This window comes from Tripterygium wilfordii, chromosome 23 (assembly GCF_013401445.1).
Source record: "Tripterygium wilfordii isolate XIE 37 chromosome 23, ASM1340144v1, whole genome shotgun sequence".
NCBI classification, from domain to species: Eukaryota; Viridiplantae; Streptophyta; class Magnoliopsida; order Celastrales; family Celastraceae; genus Tripterygium; species Tripterygium wilfordii.
Genome location: NC_052254.1, coordinates 4,556,171 through 4,575,391, shown reverse-complemented (window position 1 = coordinate 4,575,391; position 19,221 = coordinate 4,556,171). Strand labels below are relative to the sequence as shown.

At 35.6% G+C, this 19,221-nt stretch overlaps 2 protein-coding genes, 1 long non-coding RNA gene and 1 pseudogene across 4 annotated transcripts; 2 read left to right on the top strand and 2 right to left on the bottom strand.

Annotated features, from left to right (window-relative positions):
• Positions 1–748: 748 nt before the first annotated feature.
• LOC119992594 (26S proteasome non-ATPase regulatory subunit 9-like) lies at positions 749–5,012 on the top strand. Of its 2 annotated transcripts, none has more exons than XM_038839369.1 (5): positions 749–1,015; positions 1,401–1,461; positions 2,239–2,343; positions 3,150–3,519; positions 4,605–5,012. In XM_038839369.1, the coding sequence occupies exons 1-5, from the start codon at positions 875–877 to the stop codon at positions 4,678–4,680; spliced, it is 753 nt and encodes a 250-aa protein (XP_038695297.1). In that variant the 5' UTR covers positions 749–874; the 3' UTR covers positions 4,681–5,012. The 2 variants fall into 2 exon arrangements, with proteins under 2 accessions (XP_038695297.1, XP_038695298.1); XM_038839370.1 differs by having other exon boundaries at positions 751–1,015; positions 4,636–5,012.
• A 3,784-nt stretch (positions 5,013–8,796) lies between these two features.
• Positions 8,797–10,114, bottom strand: LOC119993597 (annotated as a pseudogene).
• A 3,061-nt stretch (positions 10,115–13,175) lies between these two features.
• On the top strand, positions 13,176–14,009 carry LOC119992434. Its single transcript, XR_005466399.1, has 2 exons — positions 13,176–13,555; positions 13,658–14,009. It is a non-coding gene; the product is annotated as an uncharacterized LOC119992434 (long non-coding RNA).
• A 250-nt stretch (positions 14,010–14,259) lies between these two features.
• Positions 14,260–14,924, bottom strand: LOC119992700 (60S ribosomal protein L14-2-like). The gene is made up of 2 exons (XM_038839493.1): positions 14,898–14,924; positions 14,260–14,798 (listed from the first exon to the last, which is right to left on the bottom strand). Exons 1-2 carry the CDS (start codon positions 14,922–14,924, stop codon positions 14,427–14,429), a joined length of 399 nt encoding a protein of 132 aa, XP_038695421.1. The 3' UTR covers positions 14,260–14,426.
• Positions 14,925–19,221: the final 4,297 nt, after the last annotated feature.

Genomic DNA, 19,221 nt, shown 5'->3' with positions numbered 1-19,221 from the left:
ATCCCTTCCGTCCAAACGACTCCATTTTGGAGAGAGAATTTTGACAAGAATTTAAAGAAATCTTCCTCCCAAATCCCCTCAAATCTCTCCCCTTAATTTTTAATAAACTATCCAAACAAGAGAATTAGAAGGAAACTCTATTTCCCTTTCTTTCCCTTCCCTCCAAATCTCTCAATCCAAACACACTCTTAATTTGTTGATATTTTGTTGAATAAACACTACGAGCATATCATGATTCTTTCCTCATAATTTCGTTTGGAATATGGTTTTGTTTCCGATGTATAATCATAGATTCTCTAATACATTTTGAATTCCAAACTCCTTGATCAAGAATGGATGATCATGATTTTGGTAGAGTTAGATTTGGATTTAGCTCTTGATCTACTTCTATATTTGTTTGGAGGAGTTCTCAATAGATCAATCAAAGCTGCTATGTTCATTTTTTTATCATCTTTGTTTGCTTAATCTGACCAATTTTGATGTAACACATTATCGTTCGGTCTCGGACGATGATATCTGATAGAATATGGGGTCGTCCGAGAATATCCGACGACGATTGATTTTATGTTTATGTTTTTCTATCTATTTTCATAAACCCTCTTAGTTATAATCCATATTTATGTTATAATCCATCTCTATAATGAACCCAGTGCTTAAGGGTCTCAAATTTTTTTCTTTCATTTGGGATTACTGAATATATTTCGGTCTACGTGACCTTTAAAAAAAATAAAAAAATAAAACACTAACCAATTCGAAATGGCATCGGAAGGTTTTCATCTCCACCCAGACAATCCACTGCTTTAAGCCTCCTCTCACTCTCTATATAGCTCGGCTACCTTATAGGCGCACAAAAAAGCATTAAAGTGAAGCAACAATGGTGGGGACGAATGTGAAAGCAGAAACAATGTCTCTAATGCAAAAGAGAACAGCTATGGAGGTAAAGATGAACGCCATCATCGAGCGCCTCTGTCAGCCTGGCGGCCCTGGTCTCTCCGGAAATCTTGTTGACTCCGAGGGATGGTTTCTTCTTCTCCTCTTCTTTATTAAAAAAAAATTCCCTGTTGTTATTTTTGTTTGGAAGAGGTTTAGTATTTTTTCAGTATCTTCTCTCATATCGATTGATTTTGGAAATCACTGGAGCGAAGGAAAACCAAGGATCGTATTGTTACTCAGCTATTTATGTTTCTTAGCATGACGATTTTAGCTCAATAAATAATTCAGTCAATGCCCTAATTTGACAATTTACTCATTTCTGTGTAATTGCCCGGGCACGCTCACACACTGGATTTCCATTTGATTTGTCTTTTTTGTTCATAATTCTTCATTTTCTCTAAGAGATGTTAGTGCTTGGAATGTATTGGACTTCCTCCAGATATTCAAATTGTAAACTGAATGTTTAGGGATTTCCTCGGTCAGACGTTGATGTTCCAGTTGTACGGGCAGAAAGACACCGCCTTACTGGTAAAGTGCTCATTTTCGTTGATGGACTTCTGTATTTAGCATTTTTTGGTGTCTCATTTTAATTACTTTATCTTAGTTTCTAGGTCTAATTATTGGAAATTACTGATGATTTAAACATAATTTTTGGGCCTTAACATGGTTGAGAGTTAATGCAACTATTTAAATCTTGACAAGGGATATTGAGACTTGCTACTGCATGACTAGCAAGTTGAATAGCTTGCAAATAGAGAATCCTTTATTTTGGTTCTTCTTTCTTCATAGCAAATTTGAATATGCAGCACTGTCATACGAACCCCAAACTAACCCTTGAATTAAATTGCAATATTACATATTTTTATAATGATAAATGGGTTTTAAAAGGTTATTCAAAAGTTTCTTTAATGAATAGCCATGTATGTATAAGAGTGTGTTTCTTTCAACAAAAAAAAAAAAAATTAAATGACTAAACTGACTGGTAAAACAAATTCGAGTTTCTGCTCATAAAAATAAGATGCTATAATTTTGTTTATGTGGTTTTGTTTGAAGGTTTGAATTATTATCAAGCAGTTCCAACTTTGAAACTGATGTTTTGATATGCTTCAAGCATTGGTTTTGGGCCATGTGTCAGTCTGTCAGAACAGCTATAGATTCTAAAAATTGCGATAACTCAATACAAGTGCTATTCGCATGAAGACGAGATATTATTGGCAGGAGGTGGTACTGCTTCATAATATATTTAGACGTGTATCTTCCAGATGACAGGTTTGTTGACTAAGGTTTTCCCTATCCTATTTGCAGTGCTGAGAAATGATCACAAAGAGATTACAGAAAAAATAAATGCAAATATACAAGTTCTGCATTCAGCTAGGCTTGCTCCTAGATCTTCCTCCACTATAGATTCAGGTGCGTCACTAGTCAGTTGACACCAAATTTTGAGATAGACCTATTTTCTCTAATCAAGTATGTTTTTCTAAAAGCAATTTAAAGCTATCTTACTGTTTTTCTTTTTGATGTTAGTGCACCTGATAATGCCCTAACAGAGATTCTGTGGCAAAAATCAATTCCAATACTTGCTTGTACTTTCGCGGCCTGTTCTGAGTAACATATGATAAATTGTAGAATGCATACATTGATACATGCAATTCAGACATATCTATATCCATATTTAAGTATTTATGTATTGTCCCATATTTATTTATGGCCAATATATCTATCTCAACTTTGTGATCTACTTGATGCCAAAAGATTGGACAGTTTTTTACAAGAATTTATCCTATGTGCTGAAAGACATAATGACTATGTAGTAAGATACGAACCTTATATCTGCTTTTGCAGGGCAGCAGCTGTCTAATATCTAATGGTCATTCTGCATTTGTATCACTGTGGGAGCCTTGTGCTCTAGTGCAACTTTATGCATTCTTCATTTAGTTTGTATCATGTATTCTTCTTTCTTTAGTGTTTGTAATTAAAGACAGAATTTCCTTTCCTATTATTAATATGATTGATCCCTGGCTTTGTTAGCAAGTTTTATGCTTCAATTTTTTAGAAGTTTTTGAAGAATTCGTATCATCTTCTTTATCATTCGCATATGAATTGTCTCTGTTTTTTGGAGATGTGTACTCGTATAGTAATTGAAAGTGTTATGTGGAGATTCACAGGTTGTTCCATATGTGATAAGCTGATTAAACTTCTTTTCCCGTCTTTTGAAGGTGATGATGAGATGTCAATTAACCAAAGCTCCTCCATTGATACTGTTGTTGCACCTTCATCCTCAAACAATGTTGTTCCGAGAGATTCTCCTACTGCCATGGACTTGGATGCTATTGCCAGTATTCTATTTGCAGTTGTTGATGAAATAGTGGATGCATCTCCAACAGCAGCAGATGGTTTGCAACTTGGAGATCAGATTCTCAAATTTGGAAATGTGGATTACCAGCGTGGTGAGAATTTGCTGCAAAGGCTCGCTTCCGAAGCCCAAGCAAATCAGGGCCAGGCAATACCTGTAGTGGCTATGAGGCAAGGTGCCCTCATCAACTTAACGGTGACTCCCAGAAGTTGGCAGGGCAGGGGTCTGCTAGGGTAAATCTCTTCTGTTCTTGCAATTATTATGGCAGTTTGATCTGTTCTATTATTCATAATTACAAACTCGAAATTTTTAAGTCTTTTTTGGAAACATAAAATAAAAGAAATTGGAGGAACTCTAGTTTGTAAATTAAGGTTAGATCAATACGGTAAACCTTGAATGATTAAGATTTTATTCTCTTCCTACTTGTGTTACTGCTTGGAGTTAGTTCTAGTAATTACCTGTCACGTTAGATCAATTCAATTAAATTTGCTGCAGTCCTTTGTGAGAAAGAGATAATACTCAAGATATTTATATTGCTGCGTAATTGGCATGTTACCTTTAAAAGACACAAAGCAGATAGTTTACATTGAGAAATTGGAAGGGAAGGATTTGACTTACAATAATTTTTCTATTGAATAGTGGAATGAGAAAAGAATACTATGAATGATATTGTTTGGATAATACTTCTTTTGAAGAAATACTATTTATTTAGTCGTATTTTAAGTAAAAAATAGGTTGTGAAATTTTTATACTCTCTACGTGCTGGTCTGAAAATTTGTTTATGATATTCTTTCAACTAAATGTCTCAATTTCATTCAACAAGAGCATCCATGTTGCTGTTTTCGGCTTCCAGTTATTCCTTTTCAAATCTACTGAAGGCTGGTGTCACTTGCTCTTTTTGTACTTTCTCAATATATCTTCTAGACAACAATTTATAAACATATTGCTTCTAAATGCTGGCTAAGATAAGGTAAAATAGAAAGTGTTGTTTGTCATTCACATTTGTGTTTCTTTAATGTCGGAATTCATCATTTCTGATTTCTTTTTCTATCCTTATGAAAAAGTAATAATAACAGCAACACTTTTTCAGCCACTGCTTTTACAGAATACTCATTTTCTTCCTTTCTTGCTCTTGTATACTTGGTTTGTCTATGTTTTCTTGTGTAACTTAGGAAATGTGTATTGGTGCATGCATTTAATTATTCAAAGAAAAGCTTTTTCGCCTGTAGTAAAACCTGAATGCTATGTGAAATTGCGTTTGCCTTTTGCTATCCATATTTCCTTTCAATTAGTAGCCATCCTATGTGTTTGTTGCTAGAAATAACAATTCGTATGTGGAATGCTTTCAGATGCAACTTCCGGATCTTGTAACTGGACTAAATCACATGTCGTAAACACAGTCAGGTGGTGGGTTTCATTTTTCTGCTGCTAGAGAGTGCTTTGTGCGCGCTAGTATTTTTCCATTAGGCGTCAACTTGTTGCTATGAAGGACAGTTCTATGTACCTTTTTTTTCCTTTACAAATGACTAGCACACTAGGAGTAGGATTTATTTGTCCTTGTGTTTTAATTTCTTCTTCAAGACATATCCTAATCATGCTCCTCTTTATTGGGGCTTGCCATTTTTATTAGCCGTGAAGATTTCTTCGAAGAAGTTAGAATGTGAAGCTCATCGAATGATATGATACATTATTTATAATTGTTGATTTGTTCTCTGCACTCGGTACACTTGATAGGTCGCAGTAAGACTTATTTTTTTCTCCTAGGATCTTATGTATGCGGTGTCATGTTCAATTATGTGCACCATGCACTGGAAAATGACTATTCACAATTTGATATCTCCATATTATACTTATTTTTATACCTCAATTTGCACTTGCTCTTATCTCTTTTCATTGAAATAATTGTGGATATTACATAAAATTATTGTGATTTTGGTTTGTTGAGAAATTACTTTCAGGATCTTTTTTCATAATTATCAACAAATAGAAATTGAACTTGAGATAATACAATCAACAAACATAAAATTTACGTAGAAAAACTCTAAAACGAAAAAAAAAAAAGCATGGGTGTTGACAGAGACAACCAGAGAAACTCACAATATATGAATGATATGAAATGATTATAATCATATTGTCAGTGACCTCTTTCTACTTAAGAACCCTAGAGATTTTTTCATAAGCCCCAATTCAGCATATCCCTTTTATGATTCTACATCTCGAACTTCTTATAGTTTCATACTCTTGAACCCATATTCGAACTCCCGAGAGATACACCAAGAGATGAACCACAAAGTTTTCCCCACCGAGAGAAAATTAGGGTTAAATAAACTTAGAGACAAGTTCCCTATTTATACAAAAATAATACTGCCTCGACAGTTGTCCGGACGGCTACTCAGCTTGTTTGGTCCGGACGGCTACTCAGCCTGTTTGGACGCCTAGTCCTTTGCCCGCATTCTAACTTGATTTTCAATAGAGCACGACCTACATTTCTCTTCTGGACGGGTTGTCTAGATATCCTTGTGGAAAGATCTCCAGTAAACCTCGTTTGCTGCTTCATATATACCCAATCATCCGGACGCCTAAACACCTGTCCGGACGGTTACCTGAAAAAATGTTACAGCACGGCGGACTCCTACTCTACACATGATCCGGAATGATGTCAAATTTCAAATCAAACCTAACACGGTTTTCAGATTCATAACCATGAAAAGTGATGAAAGCGGACAATTTTATGGATTTATTGAAGAAAGAATATTCTAAGGCTAAATTGTTGTTGGGCTTGCTAATAAACATTGGATAGCTTTAATCACATCCCGATTTTTCTAAAGACACCCCGTCAACTGATTTTTACAAGGGATTGTCAACTTAGATTGAGTGTCTTTAGAAAAAACCAGGGTGTGACTAAAACTATCATAAACATTTGATATATTCAAGCCCATACTTTAAAGCCCTCTCTCAGACCCATGAAGGAAATAAAAAGCTAGAAGAGGAAGGAGATCAAGGGCGAAAGCCGGGGGTCTGCTGTAAATTAACTTTCATCACTTAATAATTTTTTTTATAAATTTCAAAAAAATCATGATTGTGTTTTATCGGAATTACAAGTTTAACGGTATAGTATTTGTTTCAAACAAAAATAAAATTCACGTCAAAAAGAAACGTTGATTGTTTCGGGTTTATATTCAACGATCCAAAATTTTCATTTCCTTTCTCATGTTCAATTTGATTTTTGTTTAAAACAAAAAATATACCGTTAAACTCGTAATTTCGATCAAAATATAATCATAATTTTTTGAAATTTATAAAAAAATTATAACATTGAATAATGCATTTACAACGAACGTGGTTGTAAATTACAACAGACCCCGCCACTCATAAGGGCTTCCAGCTAGTATGACAAAGAAAGCAAAAGAAGAAAGTGGGGCCACCAAGTAAATTGTGCACGCGGTCATAAAGAGAAGAATTCAAGTTAGAGTTGATCTTTGACTTTGGCACAATGAAGGAAATAAGGGCGACGCAACTCAAGTTTGATTAGGATACAAGTCCAAGCTTCACGTGACAAAATTTATAAGGGATGAAGGGAATCAGAGTGGGACCCGGTGAAATCAAGGAAGAATTGTGATTCTTTGAAAGAAAATCGGACCAGTAATGAAAAGGACAACCAAATTCAACTAGGAGAAGGAGAGTATCAATTGAAGGAAGTATTCAATATAAAAAGGAATTCTCTAGTACAAATAGAAGGGAGTTGGTGAACCACATTCTCTTTAGCTTTTATTTTGTTCTTGTAACATAAGTAGCTCAATCTTTTTGTTAGGGGTTGATGTAACCTCTTTGATTGTGCTTAATGATGTTAGTTTGATTAATTATTGACTTCTTTATGCTATGTGAAGTGTTGATTAATGTGGTTAATTGATGATTGGACTATGATGCTTAGCTATCATCTAGATTCGATTGTTCTGATGTAATTCGTAGTTGACGTCACGCTCGAATTGGTAATAGTTTCTTTCAATTTGAATACCATGATTGCCTAGACATAGACGTCATATGTGAGGATTCAATTGATCGTTACATACGTTGACATAGATCTAATTGTATTCTTGTTTGTTAAACTAGTCTAGATGTCATGGATAGTTGCAAATTAAGAATAGACGTAGTAAGTTAGACGCCATGACTACTACATGAATTAGAGGACTTGGTCTTTGACATACATGAAGGAATTGATAATTGACAAACTAAAGGATTTAAGTACAATAAGATGGTGAAATCGGAATCCTAGTACTTCCATCAATTTGATTTCTCTTTAATGTTTTTAATTTCTTACTTTTTCAACCATAAACAATCTTGACTTTTTATTCGGTGATACTATAGTAAATTTTGGAATTAGAAAACAGACTAATGTTTTAATCCATGTGAGTACAGCACTCGTATTTACTAAGTTATACTACTATTGATTCGTACACTTGTGAATACAAATTGAGTTTTGAATTGCTATAATTTTAGTGGTTTGAAATCTCACATCACTACTCTTTCGGGATCATAATGAAATGTATACACATAATGAATTTCTAGTGATTTTTTCATAAATTCACATAGTGGATCTAAAATTATAATTTTAGGACGATGGTTCAGACGATGTCATCATTCTTCCAGGTGTTATCATGCAATTGGTGATGTTGGTGGGATAAACCATATCCCGTTTATTTTTTGAACAAAAGTCTTTATTCTGATTCGGTTTTCTTATTAATTTATTTGTGGGTTTTTGGTTCTGCGTGAGAGGGTTTGAATATTACTAGAATAGATTTGCGGGTTTTTTTTTTAAAAAAAATTTATTTTTATCTTTTACATTTGATTTTGCTTACTAAATTTGCTTACATTTTATGTTGATTGTTCCCAACAGGGTCCTATTACACTGGCCCAAAATGGATTCAATGCTTTATTACACTATTCTAATTACATTGTTCACCTAACCAATGTAATAAAATTTTAACTCAACTTGTGATGTGTTTTCAGTACAATATTTTGGACTGGTGATAATTTCATCATGTGGGGTGATATGACATCTCTCGTAAATGATGATATAACGTTGGATAATTAATGTAAGTTTTCATGCAATTAAATTTATTTTGGTATATACATTTAATTTGATATTCCACCTTTTAATTTAATCTATTGTCCTAATTTTGCGGTTCATTAATACAAACTCTGAATATTTGATGAAGACACCAAGAAAAAGGCCATTAGTTTCCAATATTCCCATTACACTTCGCCGGGTCCCATAAGAGGGCCAACAATGTACATGATACGTTGGGAAGAATCGTTAATTGTTAAGACATTTTGTTGTGAGAAATTTTACGCTGATTGTTTTCTACCTTCTTATTAAAATATTGCCGAAATATTAAGTAACATATTGTACACGTCAAATTCAAATATGTTGCATATAAATTCATCGCATCAAACCTTTAATCAAATAGCACAATGATAAAATGTAGGACTTTTGGTTCAACAATGCGCTATCTCCAAAAACTTCATAGACATAGAAAATCAAAACCATGCTGAAACAGTTTGAACAAGCTACAATACAAGCAGTGTTACAAGTATCTCAATTGACATGACATAAGGCATCAGATCCACAACAAAATCCTAACTGGTTCCCAAATCCCAGTTGCCATTACATAATAATCTTATTGGGGTTGCAGCTCCAGATCGAGAGTAAGTAATCTGGCCTCCTATGTAAGACATGTCAAGTTAAGGCCAGAACCCAACAACTTCTGTTCCGATATTGAATCGACGCGGGCTGCCATTTCGACTGTCAAGTGATTCTTCCAATCCCCGACATCACCTTTCCTAAAGTAAATACTATTTGGATGTGGAAAGGGCGTGTCTTCTCCCCTCTTACCATTTTTATTGACCTCCAGGTTGCTCATAAAGTCGAAGCTGCAAGTCCTTACGATATTCTCAACAGCTCCATTATTTTCTTCCTCAAGTGAGAATGGATATCCCATGAATTCTGCCAATCTCTTGACTTGGGCTTCACCGTCTTTCTTCAGTGCCTCATATTTCAGGAACAAAACCCTCTCAGGCAGTTCAAGACTGGCCTTCCAATACCCCAAAACATGGTCCCAATAGGGTCCGAAGAAAAAGTAGCCATCGCAGAATTGCTCCAAAGCCTTCCCTAAAGGAAGTATTTCAACACCCTTCGCCGAAAATGTTTTATAAAAGAAGTGCCATAAAGAAACAAATGCATCTTTGGGGTCCCTGCATATGTAGACAATTTTGTTATTAGAATCAATGATGGATTTTGGTAATGAAGTGAAAGGAAGATGCGTCGCCACGAGCGGAACTTCCCTCTTTTGGTTGCCTGAGTCTCCGGTGAGGTTAAGCTCCAATCTTGGAACACAGTCATGAGAAATCTTAGTAAACAAAGGGCTAGAGGAGAAATCATCGTAGCAGTTTCGAGTTACGATCGAAAAAGTAAGCGCCTTAAGCCATGTTGAACCAGATTTCGGAACGCTGCTGATGATTATATCACAAGGTTGTGGTTTGAAGTTTTCTTGAGCTGACATGATACCTTGTAAGAAGTATGCATGATTCCAAATTAAAAGCCTTGATACTGATGGAGATAATTCAACCCAGTCCAATCTTTCACTTTAGGAAAGGTTGAAATTGTCTCCTTGCGTTGAAGATTCGGCTCTTGCTTTTGCTTGTCCTCCTCGACAACAAGATTGCATGAAAGACTGATCTGGGATGGTTCGGAGGAAACCATGGACATTTTGTTAGGCTGTTTAGTTTACTACAAGAAAAATTGGAAACTTTTGTTATATTGAAAAGCAAATTGAGGAATCAGATTATATAGAGACCAGGGCGTTGCTAATCTAATGTTTTTGTGATGCCCATATGACACGTGTTAAGGTGTTATTATTTTGATAAAAAAAATATTGATAAAGATATGGGACCATGCAATAGTTGAATAGGACAAACATATGTGTGTGTATATGTTGTGGTTGAACACGGAAGTCCTATTTGCTTTATGAGAGGACAAGGCACACGCAAGTTTTGTTTGTTTCTTTCTATATGAGTGCTGGTTTTGCAGTGCCGTGGATGAAGCACCGAGTGAGCCGGGCAGTGGCGCAAGGAGGGTGCACTGGTGTTGTGATGCACGGGAGAGTGTGTGGGATATAGCTCATAGGCGGAGCTCATGCATGAATGGTGAAGCTCATGGTGGAGAGAGAAATAAAAGGATTGTGTGCATTGAGAGAGAGCAAAGAGATATAACTTTGTGGTGCATCTCTCGAGTTTTGCCTAGATTTCTTGTTTAGAGATTCAAGCTATAGGGTGTTAGAGATATATGCTAGATTGGGGCTTATGATAATCTCTTGGGTTCTTAGGTATTCTTGGGTAAAATTATAGGTGTGTGATTATACAAATTTTCTACATAGTGAAGTTTTCTCTTGGTTGTCTTTTGACAATGCCGTGATTTTTTCCTCCGATCTTGGAGGCTTTCCACGTATATTCTTGTGTTAATTGTTTTTTTTTCTCAGTTTCAATTTTTATATTGTCGTGTAAATATTATATGTTAAAGAGGATCCAAGGCAAATTTCCTAATAATTGGTATCGGAGCTTTATGATTCAGTTTCTTGGGTGGTTAAATATTCTTTGAAGCAAACATGTTAGGGATGAAAGTCGACATTGATAAATTTGATGGGAGAATAAATTTTGGCTTGTGGCAAGCACAAGTCAATGATGTGTTGATTTAATCGGGGATTAAACAAGGGGTTGAAAAGGTGTGGACAATCTTGACACCTAAAGAAAGATTGGAAACTTTTGTTATATTGAAAAGCAAATTGAGGAATCAGATTATAAAGAGACCAGGGCGTTGCTAATCTAATGTTTTTGTGGTGCCCATATGACACGTGTAAAGGTGTTAGGATTTTGATGAAAAAAATATTGATAAAGATATGGGACCATGCAAGAATATGTAGTTGGAGAGGACAAACATATGTGTGTGTATATATGTTGTGGTTGAACACGGAAGTCCTATTTGCTTTATGAGAGGAGAAGGAAGGCACATGCAAATTTTGTTGTTTTCTTTCTATGTGAGTGCTGGTTTTGTAGCGCTGTGGATGAAACATCGAGTGAGTCTGACAGTGGCGCAAGGAGGGTGCACTGGTGCTGTGATGCATGGGAGAATGTGTCAGGTATAGCTCATAGGCAAGGGCGGAGGGAGGGGGGACTACACTAGGCTGTAGTCCCCCCAACCCCCATACCCCAATACTAAATATATATATATACATCATATATATGTACACATATACATACCATATATATATATATATATCCTACAACTATATATACAACATATATATATATATACGACATATAAATATCCTACAACATATATATACATATATATACTACATATATACATTACTATATATATATATACATATATACTTATATATACACTATATATATATATACGGGAATTATTTTATGCGGACACCCGCAAGTTATATTAACTTACGTATCTCAATCTCATCATTGATTTAAAACATATGAGACCCAAAGTAGTCGGTCACACTTGTCATTTCACTTTTAAAAACACTTAAAAAGTGGAGTGCGCAAGTTATTAAGTTGCGGACATCCACATAAGAGAATTTATGTGTGTATATATATATACACAGAAATTCTCTTATGCGGATGTCCACAACTTTATATATATATATATATATAGAAATTCTCCCATAAGTACTCAAAGTAAGGACTTAAAATAAGTACAGCTTTTTGACCATTGATTTAAGTGAAATGACTAGTGGGACCCACTGGTTTGGATCCCACATGTTTTAAATCAATGGTCAAAAAGCTGTACTTATTTTAAGTCATTATTTTGAGTACTTATAAGAGAATTCTTCTACATATATATATATATATGTAGAAGAATTCTCTTATAAGTACTCAAAATAATGACTTAAAATAAGTACAGCTTTTTGACCATTGATTTAAAACATGTGGGATCCAAACCAGTGGGTCCCACTAGTCATTTCACTTAAATCAATGGTCAAAAAGCTGTACTTATTTTAAGTCCTTACTTTGAGTACTTATGGGAGAATTTCTATATATATATATACAGGTTTTTTCTTATAAGGACTCAAAATAAGGACTCAAAGTAAGGACTGGTTTAATAGCCATTGGATCAAACCAAGGGACCAGATTAGATCTCAAAATTAAACCCTCTTCATTCACTCCCACGTGCGTCTTCTTCTCTCGTTCTCTCTCTCTCTCTATCGTGAATCTCTCGTTCTCTCTGTGGCGAGACCAGCCTGGGATGATCCTCCCTTTCCAGTCCTTCTCTTCCCGAAATTAACCATAACATCTCTAGAAATCACACAAGCGATCTCTTGCTTCTCTCACTTGAAGATCCAGCCGGAGAGAAACTTGTCTTGCTCGAACTAACAAAACTGTCGACGCGGAACAATAGGTTCACATCTCTCATCTTCGAGTTGTCTAAAGGTAATCACAAATCCTTTGAACTAACAAAACTGTCGACGCGGAACAATAGGTTCACATCTCTCATCTTCGAGTTGTCTAAAGGTAATCACAAATCCTTTGCATTTTATTATTTCGTATGTCTGATACGAATCTCTAAAAAAATAAATGGAATTTAGGCAAAAATTGGATGTTAGGTTATGAACAAACAGTGATTGAGTTGGGGATTAATTTTGAGAATTCATGTTGGAAATTCGTGTTGGCAATCATGTTTACAATCATTATATTGGACTGTTGGTGATTTCGATATGTGAAAGTTGGGGATTTATGTTTATTGACATGATTTTCTTATTCTTATTGTGATGTTGTGCTACTTGTTGATTTTTTGTCCAGTTATGGATGGTATTAGTGTTGGATGTAATGCAGAATCACAAACGGATATGGGTTCGTCGTCGTCTAATGATTTTAACTATGTTCCTCAAGTAAGGGTTGAACTAGTTCCGAAAATTGAGCAAGAGTTTGATTCATTAGTTGAAGCTCATAATTTTTACGATGAATATGCACGGGCTGCTAGGTTTAGTATTCGAATGTGGAGTACTAAAAAAACACGAGCAATGAAATTATCCACTTATTAAAAATAGGTAAGCTGATATTATTCAGTTATTAGAGAAATTGTCCACTTATTGTTCACTTATTAGAAATTATTACTATTTAATTTATGCTGCTTTTTTTCTCACGCAGGAGTGATACGGCATGATCTTGGGGAATGATTCAACTACAAGAACCTATGTAATCAGTTTTTCAGTTTGATATTGACATGTATTATAGGTAAACCCTCACTTTGGAGATGTATTAAGAAACTGAAAATTACTTCTATTTTGTTTTTTTCAGTTTAGCTGACATTTTTTTTGAGCTGCACTTAAACTGGAAAACTTGGAGTTGTTGGAGCTATAGCAAAGTGAAAAAATGGGATTTGTTGGATCTGTAGCAAAGTGAGAAATTGGGATTTGTTGGAGCTGCAACAAAGTGCAAAACTGGGATTTGTTGGGCTGCAGCAAAGTGCAAAAACTGGGATTTGTTGGAGCTGCACTCATTCTTTCAAACTGAGATTTGTTGGAGTTGCACTCATTCTGGAAAATTGATTCTTACTATGTAATGTTGACATGGTTATTGATGTATTGTTGACAGGGTTGTTGAACTATTTTGAAAGATAATTATAATTCAACAAAGTCAATTTGCTTAGAACAGAGACCAGTCAGTAAACAACCTAGCCTTATAATTTCAATATTGAGTGATCATATGTAGATTTCTCTACCAGTTTACAGATGTTTTTTTGGTGAAAAATCTCACTCATAAATCGTACATGAAAAATCTCACTCATAAATCATACATGATACTATGATATTGTAATTCACTCATGGCCAAGCCGACAATCCAAGCCCCAATATAGGAGAAGGGGGGAGGACCTATATAAAAGTAAGCCAAGCCAACCAAATTCCATATCATATTATTTGTCCTAGCAAAAATGACTCAGAAAAATATTTGTATCCATTCATTCATCATTCCCGACAAAATCCACTTTTCTTAATTACACAAGAAAAATAGTAAGATCCAAAAACATCATCATTTCAAGAACATTGCAAACAAAACTGGGAAGTTCTTATAAATAATTGCCTAAGGCACTTTCTTTCTTCAGCTTTGAAAGCTCCTGCTTCACCAATCCAGATTTTTTGATCTTTGCCAACATAATTTTAAATCTATCAAAGTCATTAAGAGACGCCCTTCTCTTCTGAACAATCAGCTTCCTACCCCAAGAGTTGTTCTCCCACTTGTTCTGGACATCAGCCTTCTCCATAGCTTCAATCATATTCTTCTTCAAGGGCACCTGGTTAATCTCAATCTTGATGTCAGTTAGAGACAACCTCTTGAAATTCATTTGGGTCCTAATCATATCCGGGGCATCAACTAGAGCTCTATTCTGATCGAGGACATCGACGATGACAACGAGCCTGCCATAGTCTTTCCCATTTTTCTATCATCCATACCTCTGTGCCAAAAAAGCTACAAATCTGTAACTTAATCAAAGCATTAATCAACTGTGCGATTTCATCCCAAATCATGGCAATCACACCAGAATCCTAAATCGAAATATCACCATATAATCATGGATTCCACGATTTCGTGGTTCATGATTCGAAATCTCTCCGTCTGGGTCTTCGAATGAGTCAAGCAAGAGAGTGAGAGAAGCAAGAGAAGAGATCTTATGGAGAGATGTTATGGTTAATTTCGGGAATAGAAGGACTGGAAAGGGAGGTTCATCCCAGGCTGGTCTCGTGATAGAGAGAACGAGAGATTCATGACAGAGAGAGAGAGAACGAGAGAAGAAGGAACACGCGTGGGAGTGGATTTTAGGGGTTATGTTTTTGAGATATAATCTGGTCCTTTGGTTTGATCCAATGGCTATTAAACCAGTCCTTATTTTGAGTCCTTATAAGAGAAAACATGTGTGTATATATATATATATATGTTTGTATCTTTAGACTATGATGCTTTATTACCTAATAATAATCAATGATACATAATAATAGTAACTTTCATTCTATTATTATTTATATTAAACAATAATATATAACAATACTTACGTGTTCTAGTTGTATCTTACATGGTCTTTAATTAATTTTTATCAATTTTAATATGTATTTGTGTTAAACTATTGGGTTACTTTATGATACCAAACATTGAGATGAATTTTCATCCATAGTATCATTTTAATAAGTTGTATTGTTGTAAAATACCCTAAAAAAAATTTCAGGGTCGCTGCCCCCAAACCCCCACGAAAATTTTCTGAACAAACCAAAATGCGTCAGCCCACCCCATGATCAATTCATGGCTTTGCCCCTACTCATAGGCGGAGCTCATGCATGAATGGTAAAGCTCATGGTGGAGAGAGAAATCAAAGGGTTGTGTGCATTGAGAGAGAGCAAAGGGAGATAACTTTGTGCTACATCTCTTGAGTTTTGCCTAGGTATTCTTGGGTAAAATTGTCAGTGTGTGATTGTACAATTTTTCTACATAGTGAAGTTTTCTCTTAATTAGTTGTCTTTTGACAACGCTGTGATTTTTTTCCTCTGATCTTGAAGGTTTTCTACGTATATTCTTGTGTTAATTTTTATTTTTCTCAATTTAAAATTTTATATTGTCGTGTTAATATTATCTGTTAAAGAGGATTCGAGACAAATTTTCTAACAATTTGTATCGGAGCTCTAGGATTCAGTTTCTTAGGCGGTTAAAGGTTCCTTGGAACAAACATGTTAGGGGTGAAAGTCGACATCGAAAAGTTTGATGGGAGACTAAATTTTGGCTTGTGGCAAGCGCAAGTCAAGGATATGCGATACAATAGGGATTACACAAGGGGTTGAAAAGGTGTGGACAATGTTGACACTTGAAGAAAAATTGTCAGAAAGGTGGAGTAGGTTCGGCTAAAAGCTCTAAGTCAGTAGATAAAAATGCTGTTTTTTTTTTGTCACTAACAGTGAAGTCTCTTTTCTCCATAAGATGTTGATTGTCCTTTGGACATATTGATTGATTTCTAAGTTGCTATTACAGAGGATGTCTTATTGAAAGTGGGTTCACATGTTTGCACATGGATATTGGCTTGACGATTATGTAGGGTGTGTGGTGGAAAGGATGTCGAGGGGCTGAGGAACTCCTAGAAAAATTCAAACATGGGGGTTGCACCATAAATTTTAGAAAGTTTTTTCGACATGTGTCAAAAAGAAAAATATCTTGGAATAGTAAAGTTATGAATGTGTATACCTTTTATGGTGGAGTATGATTGTCGGTAAATATAATATTAGGATGAAAGCTATGGAGGATGATTCTCGATGCAGAGAGTTGGGATTGTGGGTAAAACGGTGGTATAGCGAAGATTATGAATTTTTTCATCAATGTGAAGATTGTTAGTATTTTGATGAAAAAAATATTAATAAAGATATGGGACTCACAGAAGAATATGTAGTTGACTAGGACAAACATAAGTGTGTATATATGTTCTAGTTGAACACAGAAGTCCTATTCGCTTTATGAGAGGAGAAGGCACACGAAAGTTTTGTTGTTTTCTTTCTATATGAGTGTTGGTTTTGCAGGGTTGTGGATGAAACACCGAGTGAGTCGGGTAGTGGCGCAAGGAGGGTGCGCTGGTGCTGTGATGCACGGGAAAGTGTGACGGGTATAGCTCATAGGAGAAGCTCAGGCATGAATGGTGAAGCTTATGGTGGAGAGAGAAATCAAAGGGTTGTGTGCATTGAGAGCTAGAGAGCAAAGGGATATAACTTTGTGGTGCATCTCTCGACTTTTTCCTAGGTTTCTTGTTTAGAGATTCAAGATATATGGTGTTAGAGATATATACTAGATTGAGGCTTATGATAATCTATTGGGTTCTTAGGTATTCTTGGGTAAAATTGTCGGTGTGTGATTGTACAAATTTTCTACATAGTGAAGTTTTCTCTTGGTTGTCTTTTGACAATGTCTCCACCGATTTTGGAGGTTTTCCACGTATATTCTTGTGTTAATTGTTGTTTTTCTCAGTTTCAATTTATATATTGTCGTGTAAATATTATATGTTAAAGTGGATCTAAGGCAAATTTCCTAACAATTGGTATCAAAGCTCTAGGATTCAGTTTTTTGGGCGGTTAAAGGTTCCTTGAAGCAAACATGTTAGGGGTGAAAGTTGACATCGAGAAGTTTGATGGGAGAATAAATTTTGGCTTGTGGCAAGTGATAGGTATGATAATACCTATTGTTTTGGTAGAAATATTCCCCTCTTAAGCTTTCTTTTGATAAATAATGAGTGTATTTATGTGTTGATTTGTATTTTGATAGGTTGATTGCGGTTTGGATGAAAAGCGGCGGAAAATGGGCTGAATTGAAGAAAATGTCCACCGACCTTCGTGTGTTCAAATAGTCATAACTTTCTGTTACGTTATTGGAATCGAGCGCAACAAAAGGCATTGGAAACTAGACATCTCAAGCTTTCCGTAGAAGCTAAAATCATGCAAATCTGAGGTCATATGGAGAAGTTATGGTCATTTGAATCATGCACCTAGGGGTAACGCGCCTAGGCGTGGCGCGCCTAGGCGCAAAATTTGTGCACGCCCAGAACCATTTCTGCACGCCCAGTCCAGAGAGAATTGAGTTGAAGTTGAGTGGTACCACGCCTAGGATTGCGCCTAGGCGTGATCCTAGGCGTGGTACGCCTTTTCTGGGATGTTTTAATTCGCGATTTGCCCGAGCTGCAGAGAATTTTTTTTAGATCTAGAACTGATTTTCTGGAGAGCGAAATCATAGGGGGAAGGCGACTCTTGGAGCTAGGAGGAGAGATTCTTCAGCTCAACTTGGATCTACTCAACTAATTGGGTTTATTCATGATTTTCTCATCTCTCCTTTTGTGTTTTTCTCTCATTATGTGTAACTAAATCTCTTTTGCCAAGGCTAGGATGAAGCCTTGGGTTTGATGACTTTGTTTATGACTTGATTTACATATATATGAGTTGATTGGGTATAAATCTTGTGTTTCTATGTTTGATTGCAATTTCTTCATGCTTGTGGTGTTTGGCCAACACTTTAGGTTTTTGGATGAAATTGTTTGGAGAATTTGCTTAGACAATAATATGTCAAGTAGATTATGCTTCTTGAAACACTTGATTATGAATGTGTCTCCCTTTAATTAGGTGACAATTTGTATGAATCCTAATCTCCATAGAACTCCATGAATTCCTATGCATGTTTAGACCAATAAGATGGCTAGAATGTATTTAGGAATATCCGACCTAGACCAATAACATGGCTAGTAATCGATTTTAGGGAGATTTGGCTTAAGTGCGCTAAAACCGACTTAGGTACGGATTCGTTATGCCCGAATTAGCAAATATGCGTGTGAATTTGTGTCATTGCAAGTCATTTCACACGGGGGATTCCAAAGCCTTGGTGTTCATCTCATTCATATTAGTTGCATTAGTGTAGTTTGCATCCTTATTCCAAGAAAATACCAAAAACACTTTAGTATTTGCTTGTCTTAGTTTAATTTTCAAACCAAACAATCTTGAGTTGAATTTTACTTTGTTTGCATTGTCCATACATACATACAAGTATACATTTGGATTAGACATAACACCGTCCCTGTGGATTCGACCCTTGCTTATCATTGTGCTGTAGTCGCCGACTAGTACACTTGCTAGTAAGGTTAATTAAGACCCAACAACAAGTACAATGAGGGGTTACACAAGGGGTTGAAAAGGTGTTGAAAATCTTGACACCTGAAAAAAATTGTCAAAAAGGTGGAGCAGGTTTGGCTAACTAAGTCAGTAGATAAAAAAAAGAGCTATTTTTTGTCGTTAACAGTGGAGTCTATTTTCTCCATAGGACCATCTCTAACCCAAGTGGTATATGGGGTTATA

Excerpts from the sequence above, each read along its gene's own strand:
- LOC119992594 (XM_038839369.1), top strand. The coding sequence starts at position 875 with ATGGTGGGGACGAATGTGAAAGCAGAAACAATGTCTCTAATGCAAAAG. Across the intron at positions 2,344-3,149 it reads TTCCTCCACTATAGATTCAG|GTGATGATGAGATGTCAATT; the intron begins GTGCGTCACTAG and ends CGTCTTTTGAAG. Across the intron at positions 3,520-4,604 it reads CAGGGCAGGGGTCTGCTAGG|AAATAACAATTCGTATGTGG; the intron begins GTAAATCTCTTC and ends GTTTGTTGCTAG.
- LOC119992700 (XM_038839493.1), bottom strand. The coding sequence starts at position 14,924 with ATGGTGATATTTCGATTTAGGATTCTG. Across the intron at positions 14,799-14,897 it reads TATTTCGATTTAGGATTCTG|AAAAATGGGAAAGACTATGG; the intron begins GTGTGATTGCCA and ends TATGGATGATAG.